The 14,656-nt window shown below is 45.7% G+C and overlaps 1 protein-coding gene across 10 annotated transcripts in view; it reads left to right on the top strand.

The window, feature by feature from the left end:
- Positions 1-14,656, top strand: part of AUH (AU RNA binding methylglutaconyl-CoA hydratase) — a 358,634-nt gene that overhangs the window by 65,863 nt on the left and 278,115 nt on the right. For 7 of the 10 annotated variants that reach the window (XM_086684860.1, XM_086684856.1, XM_086684855.1 and 4 more), the window contains 2 exons: positions 1,173-1,265; positions 3,073-3,129. The exons of the other annotated variants lie outside the window; for them this stretch is intronic. In XM_086684860.1, the coding sequence (XP_086540986.1) occupies positions 1,173-1,265; positions 3,073-3,129 (150 nt within the window). The remainder of the gene's footprint in view (positions 1-1,172; positions 1,266-3,072; positions 3,130-14,656) is intronic. 10 annotated transcript variants of the gene reach the window in all.

Raw genomic sequence — 14,656 nt, 5'->3', positions numbered from 1 at the left:
ATTTGCTGAAGAGACCATCTTTTTTTCTATTGGACATTCTTTCCTGCTTTGTCAAAGATTAGTTGGCCATGCATTTGTGGGTCCATTTCTGGGTTCTCTATTTTGTTCCATTGATCTGAGTGTCTGTTTTTGTGCCAGTACCATACTGTCTTGATGATTATGGCTTTGTAATACAGCTTGAAGTCTGGGATTGTGATGCTACTAGCTTTGGTTTTCTGTTTTAACATTACTTTGGCTCTTCAGAGTCTTTTCTGGTTCCGTACTAGTTTTAGAATTGTTTGTTCTAGCTCTCTGAAGACTGCTGGTGTCGTTTTGATAGGGATTGCATTGAATATGTAGATTGCTTTGGGAAGTATCGACATTTTAACGATATTTGTTCTTCCAGTCTGTGAGCGTGGAATGTTTTTCCATTTCTTTGTGTCTTCTTCAGTTTCTTTCATAAGCTTTCTGTAGTTTTCAGAGTACAGATCTTTTACATCTTTGGTTAGGTTTATTCCTAGGTATTTTATGGTTTTCGGTGCAATTGTAAATGGGATCAATTCCTTGATTTCTCTTTTTTTGCTTCTTCGTTATGGTGTATAGAAATGCCACAGATTTATGTACTTTGATTTTATATCCTGCGACTTTATCGAATCCGTCTATCAGTTCTGACAGTTTTTTGGTGGAGTCTTTTGGGTTTTCCACATAGAGTATCATGTTGTCTGTGAAGAGTGAGAGTTTGACTTCCTCCTGGCCGATTTGAATGGAGAGGCATGTTACTGCTGAATGAGACTGTCATTCTGAGTACCAGGGTAGTTCTTGAAGGATTAGAAATTTCGCAGTCACACCTAAGTCATTTCGAATAGGAGTGTGTATGAACTGAGCATCTCATAAAAGACTCCAGGCTCTAAGATTACAGCCAGAACTGTGATTGTGTTAATTTGACAACAAGTATTTAGGAAAGTATTTCTGTAATATGGGAGGAGTTAAGATATTAGTGCATATCTATATGGTGGAACTCTCTAACAGTGCATGGTTTTGAAGAATCATGATGAGGGAAATGACTCTTTTGTTAAAGGCAAAAGGGATGCACAGTTCTCTGGACAGTATCCCAGTTAAAAACAAGTAACATAGATTGCATCGTAAGGTGACCATCTTCCTGAAGAAACATAACCTCTTTCCTTCTATTTCAGCTAATCTTCCAGTGCCGACGATTGCAGCAATAGATGGACTTGCTCTGGGGGGGGGCCTTGAGCTGGCCCTAGCATGTGACATACGTGTAGCAGGTGAGAATTAATCCTGGCGGTTATCTTCAGATAATTCCAAGTGATGTGTTCTGTTCTTTTCCTCTCGTTGAGTAGAGCATTTAGAAAAAGTCACCCATTGGGCTGAAGGGAGTGTTGAAGATTCCCAGTTAAGGAAACAGTCTGGTCCAGTCTCTTGTTAGTCTCGGCCGGGGAGGGGAGAGCCGGAATTGGGCAGGCGGACCTGAATTTGAACCGCAGGGCCTGCCCCGCTCAGAGCCATCGGCTCCTTTACAGTGGGGGACCAGCAGGGGCCGTGGTGGAGATTGGGTGAGCTGACGTGCGGCACGTGCCCGGCCCCAGCACTTACCTCTGGTTTGCTGCGTCATGACAGCTTCACCTCCCTGAGGTCCACTTCTCGCTCGGTCTCCTGAAGGTTGGATGAGGTGATCATGAAAATGACAGGGAAAACAATTAATGCTGACCGAGTGCTGAATGTTGGCCCTCACACTAGTCTCGGCACTTGACCTGCATTAAGTCGCTCAATCGGCCAAATGGCGCTGTGCGAAGGGTGCTTGGGTCCCTACGGAGGCTCGGGCCCAGAGAGGAGACGCAGGGCACCCGGGGTCAGTGACCGGGCTGGGACGCTAACCCAGGCACTCCCGTGCCAGGGCCGTCACGCCTGGTGTCCTGCCAGAGCCCTGGAGACTGTTGCCGCCAGACGGTCACTTCGGGGTGATGGACAGGGGCCCCAGGCCCAAGGACCAGGCGAAGCAGGCAGCTGATATATGTCACCGACCTCTCCTGGCTCCTGCTGTCACTTCTGAAGCAGCTGCCTGTTGAAAGTAGGGTCAATATGATGACGTTTTTAGTAAGTTTTGACTGTTTCTTGGGGTTGGTAGCTGCTGGTCCACGTGGACTTTCCCCTTCGGATCCCTAATTGTCTCAAATCCTGAGTTTTAAAAAATTTTTTTTTTTTTCAACGTTTATTTATTTTTGGGACAGAGAGAGACAGAGCATGAACGGGGGAGGGGCAGAGAGAGAGGGAGACACAGAATCGGAAACAGGCTCCAGGCTCCGAGCCATCAGCCCAGAGCCCGACGCGGGGCTCGAACTCACGGACCGCGAGGTCGTGACCTGGCTGAAGTCGGACGCTTAACCGACTGCGCCACCCAGGCGCCCCTCAAATCCTGAGTTTTAAATGGAGAAGCTAAAGTCCGTGAAGCCCTTTTCTCAAAGGGTGCAGATTCTGGGAATTAGGATAAGGGAAGTGGTCCAAGTATGTTTGGATGTGCAAATAAATAATTAAGATGTGTTAAAGTAGTCGTGAAAGCAAAATGCGGAAAGAGGAACCCTGCCCGGCTGTTGGAACAGTAAAACCGTTTGTCAGAAGTGACTGGAGATTTGGTCCTGAAAAGGTGCCGTATCTGGTGTGATATATTAAGCTGTTTGGCTTCGAGGACTCTTCAGGCAGCCGAAGAATGTTCCTGCTTGTCAGAAGCCTCTCTCCTCGTCCTCAATCGTTAGCGGGGTCTAAGCCTTCAAACGTGACTTGGCAGCATCCGGTCAAATTATGTAGTCATAGCCCTGGCCTTTCTGCATCAAAAATTAATTCGCTGCCGAGCAATTTTTAACAGAAAAGGTTATGTGAACCTCTTAATATATTTATCATTTAGAGTGTTTACCTATTTCCGTAACCAAATGCCTTCTGAAGTGACTTTTTAAAAGATTTGTGACATGAGTTTAATTAGTAAACAGAGTATGTGTAGCTTATTTTACTAACTTCTTCAAGTCATAATGTTTGAATATATGATCCGGATGTTACTTAATTTTCTTCCTTCCTTTTCAGCTTCCTCTGCGAAAATGGGCTTGGTTGAAACAAAGTTGGCAATTATTCCCGGTGGAGGTATGAATTGTTCACACCCATCTTGATTTCTTCTCAACAACAGGGCATAAGGCCAAAATACGTTAATTGAAGAGGCAACATTTTGGATAAAGGGACTAACGCTGTACCGTTTGCTTTTGTAGCGAAGTCCCCGTTCGCCATGTGCTCTTTTAGCTTAGGTAGACGGGAAGATGGCGGGTGTGTTGGCCGTTGCTGTCTGCTTGCGGGGTCTCCCGTGCTTTTCTGTACAGCTTCTTAATTTTTCAATTATTGCATCAGCCACATTAGTCTTGGAGATTGCACTGATAATCTGAAACTTCGTGTGGGTATATGAACGTACGTGCCCTCAGAGAGGTGCCCGCACAGACCCCATCGGAGGGGCGGCGGGGATACCCAGGCTTCGTGCCAGCTTTTCTGATTTCCCTGCAGCAGGGCAAAGGTTGGGGTCAGTGGATGGCCTGAATTTGGAGCTGAGGTGTTTCTTCTTTTTTTGTTAAGTTTATTTATTTTGAGAGGTAGAGAGTGAGTGAGTGGGGGAGAGAGAGGGAGAGAGAATCCCAAGCAGCCTCCGTGCTTAGCACAGAGCCCGACGCGGGGGCGCATCTCACGAACCGTGAGATCACGACCTGAGCCGAACGCTTAAGAGTCGGACGCTTAACTGCCTGAGCCACCCAGGCTCCCCAAGGTGTTTCTCCTGTCACTGCAGAAAAAGATAGGTGAACTGCTTCTTTTGGAAGACTCACTGAAGAAAGTAATTTTTCCGACAATGATAATGAAATCTCGCATCACCCAGTAAGTTGGAAATTTTGGTTCTTTTGTCTGATGAGAGAACTTGGAGCTGTTCCTGTCTCGTGAAGTCGCTCTCTGAGAATGTAGACCTCATTTGAGATGTGCGTGTTGGTGATTTAGCAGTATGTGAATGAGATAACAGTAACAGTGTAAAAATTAAAAGCATCGTTTGAGTAGTCATGTTTGTACCTGAATAGATGAAAACTGTGTGTTTAACCTTATGCGTATAAGGGTATACCGATTAGGTGTATAAGTAGGAATTAAAACACAATTCAGTGAAAGTGGTGACCAGTAGGTCAATGTGTCAGACTCACTAGAAGGTTTCCACCTCGGTAACCCATGAAAATGCTATTCTTGTAGCATTTAAATACCTACCTGTTCCACCAGGCCAGTTTTTTCCACAGTGACTAATGAAAACACTTACAAAAGGATTTATGTGGAAATGGATCCAATTGAAAAGAATTATCAGATAACTAATACTGGAAATAAAAGATTTAGAGAAAGGATGATATGATATGTGTCTCAAGTTCTTTTAAGAAGCATGCATTTATTGCTAACTAGGCTACAACCAGCCCTAGAAAGATAGTAACTATAGGGGAGCGGCGACCCCCCAGAGACAGGTCAGCGTGGGGCCTGTGAATGTGACCTTATTTGGAAAAGGGGTCTTTGCAGACAAGGATCTTGAGATGACCTCGGTCTGGATTATCTGAATGAACCTAAAAACTACTAACAAGTGTCCTTACAAGAAGAGAAGAGAGAGGAGAAGCGGGAGGGCCGCCTGGAGACAGAGGTGGGAGGGAGGCGCCTGTGAGGGCAGAAAGCCCAGGACCGCTGGCTGCCACAGGATGCCGGGATGTCCTTCCTCCAAGCCGTCCGGAGGAGGCCAGCGCCTGGATGTAGACTCCTGTCCCCTAGAACTGTGAGGGAAGACCGTTTCTGTGGTTAGAAGCCAGCGAGTTTGTGATCGTTTGTTACAGCAGCACCTATAGACCAATACGGTGGTGTCTGATGTTTCGGTTAGAGGGTGGGAGGAAGGTGAACTCGGTAACGTACTTTCTATCTGTCGTGTCTTGGAGAGGAAATATTTTGTGTTCAGACCCCAAGAAGGTCGAACGGTTGCACCAGAGGACCCTTGGGATGGGTTAGACCCAGGAAGCCTGATCACCGTGGCATTGGTGCCTTCCGTCGGCACTCACACACGTCTGTGTCTTTTGAGGGTTAGAAAGGAGCGTTTTCTTCCCGGCACACTCAAGTTCCTTAGGGTTCTCCTCAGTCGGGGCCTGTGAATTAGGACCCACTTATTGCTAATTTGATTTGATTTGGACTGTGTATCCTCATGGTTACAAGTATTTCTAAAATTTTTATTAAATGAATTTGTGTGGCATAAAAGAATGCTTGAAGATTTTCTTGTCTGTTTATAAAGGATAGCTTTCTGTCTCTTTCTTTTCTCCTGAGTCTGAGGGAATGTATTTCAGTTGCTCAATATAATGAAGCTTTCAGGTTGGTAGCTCGGCATGTAAGGCTGTGCAGCATCGCATGGCCCGTGTAGCATAGAACTCCACGGCGGCCACGTTCACGTTCACGTGAAACAGGTGCAGGCACTGGTTCACTTGTGCGTTCACGTTACAGTCACTAAAGCTCCCTACATCATGCCTATTTTTGATTCGTGTTTTATTTTATTTTATTTTTTAACATTTTATTTATTTTTTGAGAGAGAGAGACAGAGAGACAGAGCATGAGGGGGGAAGAGCAGAGAGAGAGGGAGACACAGAATTGGAAGCAGGCTCCAGGCTCTGAGCTGTCAGCACAGAGCCCGACGTGGGGCTCAAACTCACAAACCGTGAGATCATGACCTGAGCCAAAGTCGGATGCTTAACTGACTGAGCCACCCAGGGGCCCCTGGCTTTGCTTTTTCAATTCAGGATCCAGTTAAATGTCAAACCTGTTGCATTTGGTTGGATATATTGGCGGGGAGGGGCGGGGGTGGTTTTGTTTTTTAAATCTAGACAAGTCTTCCATTTCTTTGTTTTTTATAACAAATTTTTTTTTTTTTTTTTAAGAATTTAGGCAAATTATGTTACTGACATTTGCACATTCTGGATTTGACTGAGTCATTTCCTCAACTTTAGATCTAGGTTAAAATATTTTGCCAAGAATACTCAACGGGCCATGCTCTGCTTTTCATTTTCATTTTATTTGATGGCACTTGATACTGGGTTATCCCACTTTGGGTGACAGTAATTTTGATCATTTGGTTCACATGGTGACTAACATTCTTTTCTTAGAAACTTTTCAGGAAAAGAATGCTTAATAATTCCTACTGGCATTGACCATTCCCTACATTAAAAAAGAGAGAAGGAAATTAGAGCACTCAGGTGTCCTGGGAACAGGCGAGGGGTAGAGGACATCACTGGTCGCCTGGCCGCAAGCTGTGTTTCCCAGTAAGGCAGTCTCTTGGCATGGTTACCAGGAACTGTATTTAAGGTGTGTCTGTGAAGTAATGCGGATTTTTAGATCCTGCGTGCGTGTTGTCCTGAACACAGTAGTCATTTTGGAAAGTTTTGTTTGTAACCTTTGTTGGAATCCTCTCGGAGTTTACATCAGAATGTGAGCTTATTCTTCCGAATATCCTCCGTGGTGAGTCATCTTTATCCTATGAGGGTGAATTTGATTTTCATAAATAGCAAAAGACCTTTCTGGGCCAAATCTGATTAAGAAGGTCATACTATTTCAGGAGGGAGAAAAGCGTAACAACAAAAATAAGACTGTTTTTCTTAAGAGGCTCATGTAATGACACACATAAATGACACATTCACCCGTGTCGTGAAGTGGACCGCTTCCCAGCTGACCTCTGCACAGGCCGGCACTCCCTTCTGCTCTCCGAAGTCAAGTACGTTTATTAACACGCTTCTTATACCGCAGAGGCTCATTTCTTTTTACTTTAAAATGTAATTCAGTGACCACTTCTAATTACAGTGTTTTGGAAGTGGACTTTACGCTGTTGACAGACCATTTTGGGTCGCCGTGGAAGAAGCATACATGTGTCTGTGACTCAGCAGCGCTCCCTTCGAGTTCTCCATCCAAAATCTGGCAGGGGAGCCAAGATGTGCAAGTGTCATAGCTGCCCTGTTAGAAGATTGTTGGAGTCGAGCAGGAATAAGGCAGTTCACGACCGGGAGCTGTGAGTTGGAGAAGCGAGCGTGGATTCTGTCAGCTGTGATCGTCAGTTTAGAGGCCTGCGAGCGGGTCCTCAGCCCTTCCCTAGCCCTCTGCCCTCCCACTGTGTGCTTCGCTCACAGGCTTGTGCTCGGGGCTGTTCTTCCACTCATCACAGCACATACTTGTTGGGCCGTGCGCTGGTCAGGCACTGAGCGCACAAGGAGAGATCGCCGTGCCGGGCGGGTGCTACTCCAGCAGAGGGGCGGCGGGCGGGCAGTCGGTCGTGAACTAGGCGGGAGCGCAGGTGCTGTAGAGGAAGAAACAGGGGTGGGGGCTTGCACTTTGAAATAGGGGGTCAGGAGAGGCGTGACCGAGAAGGTAACGTTGGAGATCAGACTGCCAGGAGTTGGGGCAGTCAGTCGTACAGAGAGGAGGAAGAGCGTTTCAGACAAAGACACACGGGATACAGGGCCGGGACGGGAGCGCCCACAACCTTCCCCCGTCACTGCAGCCAACAGACGGGAGGAGAGTGACAGGGGATCGTGTCATTGCAGCCAGCAGATGGGGGAGAGTGACAGGGGACCGCGACAGAGACGCAGCGCAGGGGCCCACACGGAGCCGTCCCCGCTTTCACCCTGAGCGAGAAGGGCCCGCAGCAGCTGATCAGCAGAGAGGCACGCGCTTAGGCGTTTAGAGATTTGTCTGGGCCCCATGTTGGGAGTCCACATCGCTGGGGCCAGGTGTGAGGCCGGAGCTGTGGTTCGGGTACAGGCTGTGGGGCCGGGACTAGGATACTGCGGTGGTTGGCGTGCTCCGATTTGGAGAATCTCCCGACCGATCGGATGAGGAGTATGAAGGAGGAACTGTAAGGATTCTGGCTAGAGTGACTGTGAAGGAGTCCCCTTCAGCTTAGATGTGGAAAGCTGTAGAAAGAGAAGGTTGAGAAGAGACAGTGAGGAATATTGTTTGGTTAAAAATAACCGTTAAACGTCCAAGTGCGGTATTAATGAAGCAGTTGGTTGTGCAAATGGGGAGTTTAGGAGAGTGGTCTGGGCTGAAAATAAAAGTGTGAATTGAGTTTTTTCCTGGCATCCACTGGCCTGGTCTAAAAAAAACCCCAGAAATGGACGTTGGCACAGCCAGAGAGAACTCCAGGAGAATCCCTCTAGTTCAGGCTTGGGAAACGGGAGACCAGTGTCCTGGTAGTGAGAATGGTGGCCGCCAGGACCCCAAATACCGGGAATGGTGAGGGAAGAGAACCTTCCTCAGTCACAAGAGCTGTTGTCTCAAGGGGGTGGGGCAAGTTCCCGCTGCCTCTCTTTTTTCTGCCTGTCTGTGTTTGGCCTTGGACGCACGTGTAGTTATTGGAAGTGAAAGGTAAATACAACCCCAGTGTTGTGGACAGCGGTCCCAAAGAGGGGGGTGCAGGGTACCAGAAAGCACCAGGAGATGGTTGAGAGAGAGGACCTCAGGAGGGGATCCCATGAAGTCGTTTGTCAAGTCCCGACTTACCCCTGGACTGTGCATGTGTGTCTCTGATGCTAAACAGCAGACCAGATACTGAGAATTTGAACCAGGAGTTGGGCCACTGCCCAGATCTGAAACTGGCCAAAGTCCTCGCAAACACGGCAACACCAAAATCACAGTCCACAGGAGTTTGGAACGTGCAGTCTGGAAACATTTAGCGTTGACTCAGTGCTGAAACAAAAATGTCCAGGCCAGAATCACTCAGCATGTGAAGAACCCGAAGTCTCAACTTGCATGGGAGAAGACATTCAACAGGTGGCCATCTAAGATGATGGGTGCTAGAATTTTCGGAGAAGGATGTAAAAGCAGTTACTGCAGAAATGCTCCAGGAAGTAAGGGCAAACTGTCTCAGTCTCCTGCTGTTCACCTGGTTGATGCAGGAGGGATTCCTGTTCTAGGTTTCTGGGGATGATGGACGCCTCACACCTGGCCCCAGACAGATGTGACCGACAGCAGTTCCTCAGTCACATCTGCTCCCCGTGCCAGGGTAGGGGGACACTGCACGCACCCTGCAGGGCCACAAAGAGGGTGTGATCTGGAGCAGAGTGATCCAGCATGTCTGGGAGAGGCAGGCTGTGTAGGGACAGGAGGGTGGGCTGTCCCCTGGGTCCCATGGGAGGATGTGATGGGCTTGTTTTTTTTGTTTTTTATATGTATGCGTGTGTGTGTGTGTATATATATGTGTATATAAAATATACGTGTATGCATATATACACATGTATATATATGTATATATACATATATATGTATATGTGTGTGTATATACGTGCATATATATGTGTATGTGTATATATATGTATAAATTTTCCTTTTTTTAAAAGTAGGCTCCATGCCCAATGTGGGGCTTAAACTCACGACCCTGAGCTTAAGTGTCACATGCCCTACTGACTGAGCCACCCAGGCTCCCTGATGTTTGAATGGTTCCATGGTCTGGCAGGGAACTGGAACCCATCCCCCCAGGGATAAGTAGGGATCATGCCTGGTCTGTTTGATGGGGAGAATTGTTTGTCTAGGGGATTAACCCGTGGGAACAGAGTGGGGAGGGGAGCCTGTGGTCAGGCCGTTGTGGTTCACCTGGTTTCCCTAGATATTGGGAAGCACACGATACTGGGCCTTTATTGTAGGCCTTGCACCACATGAGCAAATGGAAATGTGGCAAGTTTCAGAAAAGAAAGAAAAGGGCCGAAAAGTACATTAGCCAAAAATAGGAAGCACCCTGGATGGACTGAATACAAGGTAGAGACGACAGAAGAAAAAGAGCATGAACTTGAAGATGGCTCAGTAGGAAGTATTTCGTCTGAGTATCAGAGAAACGAAGCCTTGTCTGTACGAACTGAACCTCAGGAACTTACAGGATAGTACTGAAGTGTTTAACACTTGTGTCACAAGGAGTCTGAAAGGAAAGGAGAAACTGTGGTTCAGAAGAAAAATGTTTAAAGAAATAATGGCTGAAGACTTCGTAAATTTGCTGAGACATAAACAAGGATTTAAGAAGTGCCTGAACCCATTCAAGATAAGCCGCAAGAGATCCCTGACCAGACACATTCATAAGCCACTTAAAACCACCGACCAAAAACCAACCGACCCACAAAAAATACCCTGGAAAGTCAGAGGAAAATGACACATTATTTATAGGGAACCAGTGATTTGAATGAACTAGATTTCTCATCAGAACAATGCAGTCCAGAAGTCAGTGGAACAGCATCACTGAAGTGCTGAAAGGAAGGAATTGTCAACCCAGAATTCTGTATTTGGAGAAAATGCCCTTTAAGAATGAAGGTGAGGGTGCCTGGGTGGCTCAGTCAGTTAAGCATCTGACTCTTGATTTCGGCTCAGGTCATGATCCCACAGATTGGTGAGTTTGAGGCCCACATCGGGCTCTGTGCTGGCAACGTGGAGCCTGCCTGTGGTTCTCTTTCCCTCTCTCTCTGCCCCTCCCCCACACTGTCTCTCTCTCTCTCTCTCTCTCTCTCTCTCTCTCTCAATATATAAATAAACAGTAAAAAAAAAAAAAAAACAACAACTGGGGTGCCTAAGTGGCTCAGTCAGTTGAGCGTCGGACTTCGGCTCAGGTCATGATCTCACACTTCGTGGGTTTGAGCCCGGCGTCGGGCTCTGTGCTGACAGCTCGGAGCCTGGAGCCTGCTTCTGACTCTGTGTGTCCCTCTCTCTGCCCCTCCCCTGCTCATGCTCGCTCACTCGCTCTCTCTCAAAAATAATCGGACTCGGTAGAGTCCGATTATATTCTTTTCACTTACACCCACTTTTATCCACTCAGCAGCGGTGCTCATGGTTGAATGGCTGATGAGCAGCTGTCCCTGCCTGTAGGCAGAGTCGTAGTTCAAGGGAGAAGCCCTGGGCTGAGCGTCTTTGGGCTCGAACCCCACCTCCCTCCCTGCATTGTGTTTCATTAGGCACGTTTCTTTTTGAACGTTGTTTCTCAGCTTCTTCTGTTGTGGAATGAAGGTGATGATGTCTGTACCGCGCGGCCGCGGAGAGAACAGGTGAGATTCTGTGTGCGTCAGACGTTGGCTGGCACATTGGCTGGACCCACACTCACTTTATTATGGTCTGTGTTGTTCTCGGTGCTGATTTGCTGTAATTTTTCTTCTTTCTAAGATACCTTTAGCAGCTCTACGTTATAATCGGTGTACAATATACTGCATGTGTTTCTAGCAAGAAAACTTGGTAAGCTTTGACGTCTGGACACCTGTGGAACCATAAACAGCCAGGATGATGAATACATCTATAGCTCTATCACCCCCTAAAGTTTCTTCGCGCAGCCACTGAACCACTGTCTGTCACTACAGGTCAATTTTCATTTTCTGGAATCCTGCAGAAATGTTATATGCTATGTAATCTTTGCTTGCTTTTTATATTCAGCGTAATTATTTTGCTATCTATCGTTTTGTAGTGAGTTCCAGTACTTAATTCCTTCTTATTGCTGAATGATACTGCAGTGGCTGGATGTACCACAGTTTGCTAAGCTGTTCACGTGGGTAGACACTTGGAGTATTTCCAGCTCGGGGGGTCTTATCAGTACAGCCACTGTGCATGTTTGCATCACAGCTTGTGTGGGCATATGCTTCCAGCTACCTTGGGTAAGTGCTTACGAGCGGAATGGCTTTATATGATAAGTGCCTGTTTCCGTTGTTACTGCGTGACCAGCACCTCTGAGAATTCCCACCAGCGGTAATGAGAGTTCTCTTTTCTTCTGCGTCCTCACCGAGGCTTGGCGTGGGCTTGTTGTGGATGTCGTTTCCCTGGTGTCTCATGATGTTGAGCATCTTTTCATGTGCTTACTTGCCATCTAGCTCTGTCTCTTTTTTGGGGATGTATTTGTACAAATCCTTTACCCATTTTTTAAAAAGTTTGAGACAGAGAGAGAGAGATAGCGAGTGAGCGAGTGGGGGAGGGGCAGAGAGAGAGGGGGGAGAGAGAGAATCTCAAGCAAGCAGGCTCCGCACTGTCAGCGAACCATGAGATCATGACCTGAGCTGAAACCAAGAGTCAGACGCTAAACCGACTGAGCCACCCAGGCGTCCCTGGAGCTTTTACCCATTTTTAATTGGGTCATTTTTTACTGGGGTTTAAATTATTACTGTGTTTTCTTCGTAGTATTACAGATACGAGTCCTTTATCCAGTAGATGCTTTGCAAATATTTTTTTCCATCTGTGAGTTGACTTTTTAGTCTCTTAGCAGGGCTTTCGAAGAACAGTAGAATTTAATTTTGATAAGTTCAGTTTATCGACTTTTCCTTTCATGGTTTGTGATTTTGGTGGTGTGTCAATGAAATCTTTCCCTAAACCAAAGTCACAGATGGTTTTCTTCTGTTTCGTTCTAGAACTTCTATAGTTTTGGTTTACAGTTAGACATATGATCTGTTTTCAGTCAGTTTTTGCGTATGGTGTGAAGTATGGACTGATAGACGTCTGGTTACTCCAGCAGGATTTGTTGAAAAGAACGTCCTTTTCCTCTGATTTGCCTTTGCACCTTTGTCAAAGGTGAGAAGTCCGCTCTGTGTATGTTTCTTTCTGGGCTCTTTTCAGTTCTCTTACTCTATTTGTCTATCTTGGTACCAATTCTGTACTATCTTGATTACTGTAGCATTAAAATAAATCTTAAAAATAGGTATTTTTAGTCCCCTTCTTTGTCAAAGTTGTTTTGCCTAATCTAGATCCTTTGCATTTCCATATGAATCAGCAGGCCAATTTCTAGAAAAAGATCCTGCTGGGACTTTTGGGTTAACATTGTATTCGATTTATAGGTTAATTTGTAGAGATTTGACCTTGGCTTTATTGTCTCCTCAGACCCATGAATACCATCTAACTATTTCCTTAGGTTGTTAATTTTTCTTACCAGACTTTATGTTCCGTTGTTTGGCAGAACATTCTGTAAATGTGAATGAACTATAATTGTGAATTTTTCTGTTTCTCTTTTCAGTTCCATTAGTATTTGCTTCAAGTATTTTGAGACTCTGTTACTAAGTTTGGAAATATTTAGTTTTGTCATGTCTTATGATGGATTGCTCTCTATATTATCTTAAAATAATCCTTTTTAAAAAATCCCTGGCAATATGTTTTGTTGTGAAATGGACTGTGCCTGGTATTTATGTAACTACTCCAGTTTACTTTGGTTTGGTGTCGGCCTAATCTGTCCTTTCCTGTCTTTTTATTCATAAGCATTTATGTCTTTTTACTTAAAATGCATTCCTGGTAGGCAGCATATTGTGGGGTCCTGCTTTTCCATCCATCACAATGACTGTCTTCAGTTGGAATATTCAGACTGTTTACTTTTAATATGATTATTGATACTGTTCTACACAAATCTCTCATATTCTGGGCACCTGGGCTGCTCAGTCGGTTGAGTATCTGACTCCTGCTCCAGTCATATCTCATGGTTCTTGAGTTCAAGCCCCATATCGGGCTGTCTGCGGTCAGCATAGAGCCTGCTTCGAATTCTGCCTCCCTCTCTCTCTCTCTGCCCCTCCCCCGCTCGTTCTCTCTCTCTCTCTCTCTCTCTCTCTCTCAAACATTAAAAAAAAATCTTTCTCATTTTCTTACTTGTTTTCTGTTTCTTGTTTTTGTTCCCCTTTGTTTCTTTTTCTTGGCCATTGTTTGGAATTGAGTGGGGTTTTTTTATTCTATTTCATGTCCTTTATTGACTTATTCACTATTATTCTTTATTTTTTTTCATTGATTGCTTTAGGACAGGTACTGTATATCTTCCATTAGGACAGTCTACCATCCCATGAATAAAACATCTCATACACAAGAATGCAGTAGTAAGTACTTTTATTGTTTTCCTCTGCTCTTTGTGCCTTCGTTGTTATGCACTTAAACTTTTACATATGCTTTCACCCCACGCTTCATGATTAATTTTGTTTAAAAAAATCAATTATTCTTAAAAGAGATTTAAGTAATCAGGAAAATGTCGCGTATTTACTCCTGTGGTTGTTTCCTCTCCCGATTCTTCCTTTGTGTAGACACATACTTGAATTTATTACCAATATCCATCTTCCCGTAACAGTTCTGTGTGCATGGCAGCAGCTGCTGCTGGGCTCCTTCGGCTTTGGGAGATCTAGAAAAGTCTTTCGCTCTGTATTTGGAAATGTTTTTGCTGGGTGCAGAGTTCCAGGTTGGTAATATTTTTATCTCTCCGTATGTGAGCGATGTCGCAACACCACCGTCTTAGCTGAAGTTGTTTTCTTGACGGGAATCTGCCGTCATCCTTTTCTTTGTTCTTTTGAAACAGTGTGTTTCTTTGCTAGACCTCCCTTATGATTTTTCTCCTTATCCCTGGTTGTGGGCAACTTGAATTATGGCGTGCCTTCGAATAGTTTTTGTCGTGGTCCTTTTGCTCGGCCTCAAACTCCTCGACCCTCTCCCCCTTTTAGGTGGGTCTTTCCCGAGTTTCTTCACACGTGTAGTGCTCAGTACTCCCGTGAACACTCAGGAGGGACCCCCTCCAGATTTCTAGAGTCTGCGCCCCATCCTGCACACTAGTTACCTGTGTCCCCCTGGGCTCACGGCTCCTCTTTAACTGAGAGGGCGCTGGGCTGGCTTGGGGTCC

Source organism: Puma concolor, chromosome D4, assembly GCF_028749965.1.
Source record: "Puma concolor isolate L17-30 chromosome D4, mPumCon1.1.hap2, whole genome shotgun sequence".
NCBI lineage: Eukaryota > Metazoa > Chordata > Mammalia > Carnivora > Felidae > Puma > Puma concolor.
Note: the sequence above shows the minus strand (reverse complement) of the source record. Positions and strands in the feature narration are given on the sequence as shown.